Consider the following 10209-nt stretch of genomic DNA (forward strand, 5'->3'; position numbering starts at 1 on the left):
CTGTCACCCTCGTGATGAGAAGCAGAAATGGTGCCTGGTGTTGCTCAGCTGCCACGGAGGGAAAAAAACCTCTGTGCCCAGAGCCACAGCTGAGCTCAGGGCACGCTCGGCGCGCGGCATCGCGCGCTCCCCGGCACACGCTCCGAGATGAAGGGCAGCATCAGCTGCTCCGTGTCACTGCTGGGAGCTCAGAGTGTTTAGTGCTGGGGCTTTGCCTTCACTGTGATTTCCAGGTTGTCCCTGGTCTCGGTGGCCCGGCTCTCTCGCTGTCACAGAGTGTGAGGAGGGTTGGGTTGAACTCATCATCCTCAGGAGCGTGGGGCGCTCAGGGTGAGAAAGTTTCGTTCTGATTAGTGTGAGCAATCAGCAGAGCTGCTCGTCCTCCCTTCCCTCGCTTTGGCCATATTTGGGGAAGTTTTACCTCCTATTTCTGAGTCCTGACGGGTGGGAGGGGTGTGACAAACCACAGCGGGGGAAAAAACCAGCACCATTTCAATACTGGTCAGCTAAAAAGCTGCTGGGAAGGGGGGTGAGCACGGGTAGGTGTGAGAGAGCAGGAGGACCTGGTGCCTCAGCCGTGACCTGCAGATCTGGCTCCCTGCAGTGCTGGTTGTACACGGAGGAGTCTGGTGTGGTGCTGGCTGGGGAGCAGCAGCAGCTCCTCTCTGTGTTTAGGACTCTGCAAAGCCTTTGTCTTTTGGTTGAAAAGCTCTTTTCTGGGAGCTGTCAGTGCTGCACAGTCCACACACGCAGGATGGTATCGTTACAGCTTCCTCTTCTGGGCTCCTTGTGCAGATGGGACTTGAGGTTTATTTTATTAATTAATGAGTCTGTTCTGCAGCAGCCAGCTGTGGTCAGCCCTGCTCCTGGAGCGAGGGTGATGGAGTGGTGCCCACACTGAGGAACACATGCTGTGGCCTACTGCCTTCTCCATGAGCTTTCCAGCATGGCCAAGGCTGAGTGGAAGGATCTCCAGCTTTGCATTTTTCCCTGTTTCTCTAGAGTCTCTTTGATCTCCTTGTTTGTGCCGTAAAGGCCAGAAAAATGGGGTTTGTGGCCCTGGTTTTGCCCTGTCTGGTAGCACATGCAGCACACAGTGCTCGAGTCTCTTGGAGATTTGGTGAACTCCTCCTGGGCTCCCCAGGACCTCTCTTTTTCACTTCTGTGATGATATTTCTCCCCTTTCCTTGCAGCCCTTTGGAGAATGGTGCAACTTGCAGCCAAAAGATGCTGCCAAGATGCCCGAGAGTGCCTGGAAGCTGCTTTTCTACACATTATCCTGGTCATATGGCACCTACCTGCTCTTCTTCACCGACTACCCCTTCTTCTACGACCCACCATCTGTCTTTTACGGTACAGTGAGAACCAGGGGGAGGTGGGTATGGATTAGGACATCCAGGTTCATAGGATGTTTGGGTTGAACAAGAGAGTGGGAGTTGGGTGTCAGAGAAGACTGAACCCCTAAATTGCCTTTTTTTATGATGCTGTGGGTACAGAAAGGGCACAGAGGGGTGTCTGGGTTCATTTTGTTAGAGAGAGAGTCACCTAGTGGCTGTTGCAGACAGGAGGGGCTGGGATTGAGGAGCTAAAGCAGGAGAGGAGTCAATCAAAGCTTCTCCCTTCCATCTAGGAGAGAGAGCGGGTCTGATGCCAAAGCAGAGTCTGGGAGCTGGGATACCTGGGTTCCCTTCCAGCCGTTGCCTCCTTTGCATCTGTGATGTCCTTCTAGAGGGAGGGTTGCTGCTGATGGAGGCTCTGTGCTCCATCGTGGCTTTGGGTTCACCACAGGGTCTTTGTCCCACCCCAGGCTGGAAGAAGGGCATGGACGTGCCCACAGACATCGCCATCGCCTACCTATTGCAGTGCAGCTTCTACGGCCACTCCATCTATGCCACCGCCTACATGGACACGTGGCGCAAGGACTCTGTGGTCATGCTTCTCCACCACGTGGTGACACTGACCCTCATAGCCTTCTCCTACGCTTTCAGGTGAGGTCCCTGGCTGTGGCACTGTGCTTTTCTGTGCTCACCTGCATCTCGTGAGCACGTAGCAGGACTCTTGCTGGGTTGGTGTGGATTCTCTCCTGTCTCCACGCTGTCACAGCAATCCCAGCACTCGTGAGCCATTGCCCAGTGCCAGTCCCACCCTGCAGCACGTTGCTATGCTGTGCTGTGCCAGGTCTGGGTGTTTGGATTATTCAGGGGAGTCTGTCTGCTCCTGGTGTGGTGGACCATGGGTGCTGGCATCAACCCACCGCCCTGCACACCTCCCTCCCTGCTCCTCTTTTTCCTGCAGGTACCACAACGTGGGCATCCTGGTGCTCTTCCTGCACGACGTCAATGATGTGCAGCTGGAATTCACCAAGCTCAATGTCTACTTCAAGCACCGGGGAGGAGTTTATCATCGCCTCAACGATGTCATCTCCAACATCGGCTGCCTCACCTTCAGCGTCAGCTGGTGAGTTTGGCCACTGGATCCAGCTTCCAACCCTCCTTGCCAGCTTTTGCAATCCCTCTGGTGCCTCGGGGTGCTGCTGGCTGGGTTTGTGTGCCTGGGAATGAGCCCTTTCAAAAACCCTTTGGGAAGAGGTTCCTGCAGAGCCTGACCCCATGCTGGGCTTGGAATCCTTCTATAGTCACTTTGCTGTCTGTCACCACAGAAGTGCCTGTGAAATCTCGCTTGCAGCATGACAAATGACCCCAGGGGAGGAGGAGCTGTTGCCATTTTCCCACTCACTTGGTTTTAGCACTAAGAAGTACTTTGGCAAGAAGGAAAAGGGGAGGTAGGACTGTCCCAGATTCCAGCCTTGCTATTCCTCTTGAGGAAAGGAGGGAGGAAAAAAAAAGGTGGAGAATAGAGATGGGTAACTCGCAGGTTGTCACTCCTCATTTGTCCCTTTGTCTCCAGCTTCTCTCTCTGCCAGCTGCTCTGAAAAGCAGAGGTGACAACAAGAGCCTTCAATTTGGGGGAAGGAGAGCAGCAAAGGGTTCAGTGATAAACCAGAGACGCACAGGACTAGGAAAACCTTCTGGCTGAATTCCCCTCCTGTCCCCATCCAGCTGAGATAATCGGCAGCGTAGACCTGTCCCTCTACCCTGAGAAAGCCCTTTCTCTGCCCTGCCCCTGGTGCCTTTTCTGCTCACAGAAATTGTGTCCTCCCTTCAGCAGCTGCCCTTTCACAGGGTCTGTGTGAAGTCCTGCCTAGAGCCAGACCTCTAAACCCAAGCCAGATGCCAAGAGCATGGACCACTGGGTCCAAGAGGAGCTGGCAAGGGCTGGCTGGGGGCAGGAGGTTGTGCTGGGGAAGCTCTGCTGGGTCTCACGTCTCTCCCGGGATCCCTGTGGACCATCAAACCCACCCTGCTCCCTCTGCCCTGGCAGGTTTTGGTTCCGTCTCTACTGGTTCCCCCTCAAGGTGCTCTACGCCACTTGCTACTCCAGCCTCCAGTCGGTCCCTAATATCCCCTTCTACTTCTTCTTCAATGCTCTGCTCCTTGTCCTCACTCTGATGAACATCTACTGGTTTCTGGTGAGTAGGGGGAGCTCAGCAACCCCTACATTAGCTTCTCCCTCCTCTGCTCCTCCTGCATGGTGCCTGATGCCTGCCTATCTGGGGACTGCAAGGATGGAGGAGGCTTTGGAGGACTTGGGGGTTGGCTTGGAGGGGAGGAGGGAAACCCATGTCAGTGCCAGAGGAACTTCTCTGTGCTGGAATTCAGACAGTCTCACACCCCAGGGATTGATGTGGAGGGAGAGATAACAGCAGCTGGGACAGGGTGGGACTTTGTATGGGTGTAAATGCTCTGGCATCTCCTGAAGCTTTGGGGAGGGGGTGAAAAGGGTGAACTTGGAGGGTTCACCTCAGCAAGCTGGACCCTGGGCAGAGCAGGGTGGTTCATCACCCTCTGGGGATGAAATCAGCAAAGGGTTGTTGCAGGAGTGCAGCCTCCCACTGCTGCAGATCATCAGCCACTGCCCAGGGCTTTGACCAGCCCAGAGGGATCTGCTCTGCCCTTCCTGGGGTTGGGGACAGTGGAGAAAGGTCCCACTTAAAAAATGGGAGTGAGCAGGTTGAGGGGAACAGCTCTAAGCCCTGGAGCTCGTGGCTGATGGAGTCTCTCCCCCCACAGTACATCGTCCTGTTTGTGGCCAAGGTGCTGATGGGGCAGATGCAAGAGGTGAATGACGTGCGTGAGTACGACGTGGAGGACAGCAAGAAAACCAAGAAAATGGCCAAGAAGAAAGAGGCTGGACTCCAGCTGCCCAGTGCTCTGAAAGAAGGGTATGTGGGCAGGACGGGGGTGACACGTGTGCAGCATCTGTGGGGTAGGGGAAGGGATGCTGGCAGATCTCCCAGGGCACTGGAGCCACTCTTGGAGGGTTCCCCACTTTGCTGGAAGACAGGAGAGCAGGGTGACTTGGCACAGAGTATAAAACATTGCTGCAGGTATCAGGAAGGGCTTTGTATCTCCATGCCTAAGCACTGTGCTGTGTCCATCCATCTTTCTGTCCCACAAATCCTCACCAACTCCTTCTCCTGCTCACCATGACTGGCCCTTTGCTTGAGGCTGTTCTCTCTGAGCAGCATTTGCCCTTCATGTGCTGAGCACAAAGTGTGGCAAGATGCTGGGTCCCACAGAGCAGGTCTGGCTGACTGGGGACAGATTGTCTACGTGAGCCTGTCAAGACAGGTCTGACCTCAGTAGAGATTTGTGAAAGAAAGGGAGGGAGAGTGGGTGTGGAGCCCGAGGCTCACTGCCTGCTGTGCTCTCTCCTTCACAGGATGCACCTGAGGAATGGACTCATAAAAGACAAGCGGTTGTAAGGGAAGCGTGGCTGCTGCTGGATCTGGGGACTCACCCAGGACCCTCCACTCAAACCCAGCAAATGAAAGACACTAGGAGAACTTCATCCCCAACACCCCTTCATCCCCTGCCTGGAGCTGGGGAAGAGATGCCACTGATGGGATCGGGCCCCTCCTGGGGCTTGTCTGTGACCAGACTTCACCTGATGCTGATGTGCTTTCTGTAGCCAGTCTGTGCTGGTTCAGTTGGGAGGCTGGTGGCTTTGCTGGTCCAGGTAGGATTTGGAGCTGGCTTTAGGTCCCCTGGTGTTTCTTCTGTCCCTCCATCCCTCAGCTATTCTCACTCCCTTTGTGGTTTCTCCCGTCTTTATTGTTGGACCCCTCCTCAGGAGCCCTGTAACGGTCCTGTCACCCAGCATCAAACTGGGGAGGGAAACATCTGGTCCTCTCCTCCAGTGGCCTCACCATCCCAGGTAAGGGGAGCCCAAAGCCAGCTCTTCTCTAACTGCTGAGCAGGGACTAGAGAGGTGATGCAGGGCACCTCTGAACCTTCCTCCTCTGGAGAGGACACTGATACAGAGCTGCCCACATATCTCTGGAGGCACAGCACAGTTCCCGTGAGCGGGTCTGCCTGGAAACCCAATCCTGGAGCGTTATTCCAACCTCCTGTCCTGCTGGATGAGGGCCAGGAGATTTAATTTGCTTAAAAAGCCTGTGTAAGTCCTGTAGTTGCTTAAAAAGCCAGTCCTGGTCCTGCAGAGTCCCCTGCTAAGGGATCTCTGTGCTCTCACCCAGCAGTGTCTGCTTGCTCAAGTAAAGAACAAATAGTTTCTGCTCCCTGCGTTGGTTTTCCAGGTGGCACCAGCCCTGAGCAAGGTCCAGTGGCTGGGCTGGGCTGTGCCTCTCTGCTGGGAATCACAGAATCCCAGACTGGTTTGGGTGGGAAGGGACCTTAAAACTCATCCAGTTCCAACCCCCCTGCCAGCAGCAGGGACACCTTCCACTAGACCAGGTTGCTCAAAGCCTCATCCAGCCTGGCCTTCAACACTTCCAGGGAGGAGCAGCCACAGCTTCTCTGGGCAAGAAAGACACAGAAAGTTCTGTGGATTTTACAAGAAAGTCCTTGAACCAAGACTGTCGCATTGCTCCTGTCTCACAGGGCCAGGACCCACAGCTCCTGTGTCCTCCTGGGGAAGTGGAGCTCCTCCCAGCCAGGGACATCAGGCAGTGGCACGGGGGGATTCAGGGCATTAATTCCAAGTCAGAGGGTGGTTAATTGTTGGGTTTTGGTTTTTTTTCTCGTTTGCTTTGTTGTATTGATTCAGCTCCAGGCTCATGGTGTGAGCCACGGGGAAAGGTCCTTGGTAAACAGAAAGTAAAACGTGACTTGGGCTGATGGCAACTGTCCCGAGCTGTGACAGGATCCATCACCTTCTCACTCCTCATGGCCTAGCAGGGTTTGAGGGATGCACCTCAGTGCTTCGGTTCCTTGGCTTCAAGTGGGATTTGCAGGAAGGAGGAAAGGAAGGGAACTGATACCCCAGGCCTCTTTCTGCTCCGTCCTGGTGGGGTTGGGGTAACGGTGGTACCACGTCAGCGCCCGTGTGGGTCAACTGAATTTTATGGGATTGGCTTGGCCAGGCTTTGACATGTAAGTGGGTAACTCGTGTCCCAGCACGTGTGTGTGTGTGTGTGTGTGTGTGTGTGTGTGTGGAACATCAGCTGTGCTGTGATGGCTGGAAAGGGGCACCCTTTCCTCTGCCTGGCTGGGTGCTGGGGTGGGTGCTGATGGCTTTTTGTGCTGGCCCTGGGGCCATGTGTCTTGTGGGCAGGGTGGTGGGTGTGTGGCAGGGAGTGAAGATTTGATGTGCTGGAAGTTGATGATCTTAAAGAGGGAGGTGTTGGGTGCTGTGTTGGGAACTGATTTGGGAGGAAGAGGAGACTCTGACCTGTGTCTCCTTCTGGATCTGGGTGGGATATCTGCAGTGGACGGGAGCAGTGCTGGACTTGCTGGCATCTGTGTGGAGAAGATCCATGTGGCAGCCCTCTCCTGCCAACCACGGACTTTGTTGTTGGACCTCGACGGTGTGGAGATGTGGGACAGACTGTAGGAGGTTTGGGGGAGGAGGGCAGCTGCCCTCCTGTCACGCAGCCTCAAAGGGTTAACAGGTCCTGGGGAGCCTGGAGGGACCATTCGCACCCTCTGCCCAATCCTGGGAATCCCTCAGTGCTAATTGAGCACTAACCAGATCAAAGGCTCCAATCAGGCCATCAACACGCCCTGGCCCCTGTCTTCAGGTCCCCAGCCCAGGCTGCTCTTTGTCTGCAGGAAGGAGAGCAGAGCAGAGCAATGTGGCTTCTCTCCAGCTTTCGAGCCGGCCTCGCCTGGGCTCTCCTGAGCCTGGTTCTGGGGATGGAGTTAAGTTTGCAGGAAAGTTTACTGCTGAAATCTTTGGGTTTGAGCACCAAACCCAACCCAAAAAGCCCCGTTCCTGTGCCATCTGTGCTCTGGAGGATCTTCCAGAAGAGAAAGATGCTGCCTTCTACAGACAAAGATCTGGTGGATGCCTGTAGGGTGGAGGAATTTAACGTCCCTGGGAACATCATCCGTGTCTTCACTGACCAAGGTACAGCAATGCCGTGGTTTGGGTCCTGTCCTTTGGAAGCTCCTCTTGTCTCTGGGCTTGGGAGACTTTGCTCCAGTCCTTCCTTTTCTGTCTCTTGGGTGTAGGTAGGAGAGGCTGGGGGAGGACAGGGCAGCAGCTGAGATCATTCTCCAGGAGAAATCCCTGCTGTGTCAACTCTGGTCCCTCTGGATGTTGTAGATAATTATTTACAGTGTAGAAGTGAGTCTGGGAGCTGTGTGAGGCTCTGTGGGGTCACCTGAGCAGTCCAGAGATGCTGGTTTGATCCCAGGTGACTGGTCGGACGTGTTGGGCTTGCAGTGGTGGAGATGACTCCTTGCCTGGGTAACATGGCTGTGGGTGCACCAAGTGAGACCAGCACCCAGCTTGGGTGCAGACGGGATGCTCGGCCATTTGGCTGCCTCTCCCCCTCCTCCTTTTTGTCCTCATGCCTCTGGCTGACCACGCGGCACATCTGGCTGCTTCAGCTGTTCTCAGCTACATGGGAACTGTTTGGTTGGTCTCAAGACACCATGGAGCTCACTTCTCTTGTGATTCCAGGCTTCCAGTGGAAACCTAGAGCTGGCTAAACCAGGCAGCTTACCAGCTCCTCCAGGTTGCTGCTCTTTGCCCTCCTTTCCCCTCCATCCCCAGTGAGCAGCACCCACAACACCCCCCCCATCCTGGGGGGAGATATTTACAGCTGGGGGAAAACAAGGCACCAAGATGTTGAAGTAGCATCCAGAGGAGATGCTGGAGCGGCTGCAGCATTCCAGAGCTGCAGGCTGGAGCCCAGGCTTTAGCATTTGTGTCTCCAGACCTTTCTGAAGGCCACACCATCGGGCTGAGAGCCCTTACTGCAGCCTTGTCCTCTCGGTCCAAGGACTGCAGGCGTGCTTGGCTGCCCGCCCCCATCAGCCCCATCCTGCTGTGCAGCCAGGAGCTTCAATTGGAGCCCTGGGAGCCTGATCCTGCTCAGCCTAACAAGGTCCAACCACCTCCACCTCTATTTCTCCTTCTTTGTCAGGCCATTTCATTCATGACGGGCAGCCCCAGAGGTTGCTGTGTCTGCAGAAGCGTCTGTACTTCAACCTCTCGGTGCTGGAGGAGGGCGAGCGCTTGACGATGGCTCAGCTGGAGATCAAATTCAGCCACAACTCCTACCACACCTCCAGCCAGGGACAGGTTTTTGAGCTGAGGCTCTACCAAACCTCCCAGATGTCTCTACGGGGGATGCCCTCCCACGAGCATGGCCGAAAGCTGCTGGTGGAACAGTCCTTTGCCCAGCTGCACAAGTCTCTTCTCTTCAACCTGAGCGGGGTGGCGAAGGACTGGAGAACGTACAGCAGGAACCTGGGCTTGATCCTGGAGATCTCGGTGAGCGGCGGTGATGGTGCGTCAGCCCCGGAGCACGGGGGGCTGCAGAGCCTCTGCACCAGCATCGACTCCTTCCTGGACACCTCTCTCCTGGTGGTGACCCTCAGCCAGAAGCAGTGCAAAGCTTCCAGGATGAGGAGAAGTGCTCACTCCACCCCTGTCACTCCGAGCAACCTCTGCAAACCCCGGCGGCTTTATATCAGCTTCAGCGACGTTGGTTGGGAGAACTGGATCATTGCCCCCCAGGGCTACCTGGCTAATTACTGCCTGGGCGAGTGTCCCTTTCCCCTGACAGCGGAGCTCAACAGCACCAACCACGCCATCCTCCAAACCATGGTGCACTCGCTGGACCCCGAGGGGACCCCCCAGCCCTGCTGCGTCCCCGTCAGGCTGTCCCCCATCTCCATCCTCTACTATGATAACAATGACAACGTGGTGCTGAGGCACTACGAGGACATGGTGGTGGACGAGTGCGGCTGCAGGTAGCGGAGCGGGTGCCGTGAGGGTCCTGGCTGAAGGGCTGGTGGTTGATGGAATAAATCCAAGCGTGTTCAATCCCCTCTGTGCTGGTGTTGAGGGAGTTTCCCGTGGGTGTGTTGAGTGTCAGAGCTTCTCCTTGGGCTGCTCTTCTCCACGTGCAGGTGGAGAGAGGGTTGGGGGTGAAGGGATCGTTGCTGGAGTTGTGATTTAGCGATCGCTGGGTGCTCGTGTGGGATTATGACCAAGTCTGCTGCTGGTTCTGTTCCATTCTCCATGGGTGACAGCACCAGGCTGTGAATTCCAGACCCCTCTCTGCTGCTGGTGCCAGCGAGGTGCCCACGTGGGAGAGCAGCAGCAGGGTTTGTGCTTTTTGGCTTTTAATTGCTGCAGCTTTTTTAGTGCAAACAGAACTGACTTTTTTTTTTGGTGGGATGATGCTGGGTGCTGCCCTGCTGCAGGGCTTGGCTGCTGCCTGCCAGGAGGAGGTGACATGGTGGCTCTGGTCCCAATGCAGGAAGGGAGATATGGTGTCACCACACGAGCTGTGTCACCGCAGCTCCGAGTGACTGAATCCTTTCCCACAGCAGGGTCGGAGCGTGGGTTTCTCTTCTGCTGTGACAAGATCTGAACTATTGTTACTGGGTGACTGGTGATGGGTGGTTTGGGGTGGGGGGTGTGGGGGGCTCGGAGGTGCTGGGGGCCAAATGGGTCCGAGGGGAGGCTGCTGTGTGATCCGTGGGGTTTTTGGCTGAGGAAGGAAATGGGGGAGCAGTGGGATGTGCTGACTCAATGCAGAGGTGGGCACAGGGTGATGGACTTGGTGGCATCTTGTCACTGCTGTGAGTAGTTAAATTTACCTCATTTGCAAATTGACGAGACCAGGGTGGTGTGTGGCTGCAGGACGAGCCTGACCCAGGGCTGGAG

The 10209-nt window shown here is 55.7% G+C and overlaps 2 protein-coding genes across 2 annotated transcripts; both read left to right on the forward strand.

Moving 5' to 3' along the window:
• Nucleotides 1–1192: 1192 nt before the first annotated feature.
• CERS1 (ceramide synthase 1) lies at nucleotides 1193–5067 on the forward strand. Its single transcript, XM_010163557.1, has 6 exons — nucleotides 1193–1353; nucleotides 1808–1988; nucleotides 2296–2457; nucleotides 3382–3529; nucleotides 4131–4282; nucleotides 4783–5067. Exons 1-6 carry the CDS (start codon nucleotides 1239–1241, stop codon nucleotides 4823–4825), a joined length of 801 nt encoding a protein of 266 aa, XP_010161859.1. The 5' UTR covers nucleotides 1193–1238; the 3' UTR covers nucleotides 4826–5067.
• A 2087-nt stretch (nucleotides 5068–7154) lies between these two features.
• Nucleotides 7155–9291, forward strand: LOC104521531 (derriere protein). The gene is made up of 2 exons (XM_010163558.1): nucleotides 7155–7431; nucleotides 8456–9291. The coding sequence occupies exons 1-2, from the start codon at nucleotides 7155–7157 to the stop codon at nucleotides 9289–9291; spliced, it is 1113 nt and encodes a 370-aa protein (XP_010161860.1).
• Nucleotides 9292–10209: the final 918 nt, after the last annotated feature.

The sequence above is a fragment of the Antrostomus carolinensis genome, unplaced genomic scaffold (genome assembly GCF_000700745.2).
Source record: "Antrostomus carolinensis isolate BGI_N321 unplaced genomic scaffold, ASM70074v2 scaffold14172, whole genome shotgun sequence".
Lineage (NCBI taxonomy): Eukaryota > Metazoa > Chordata > Aves > Caprimulgiformes > Caprimulgidae > Antrostomus > Antrostomus carolinensis.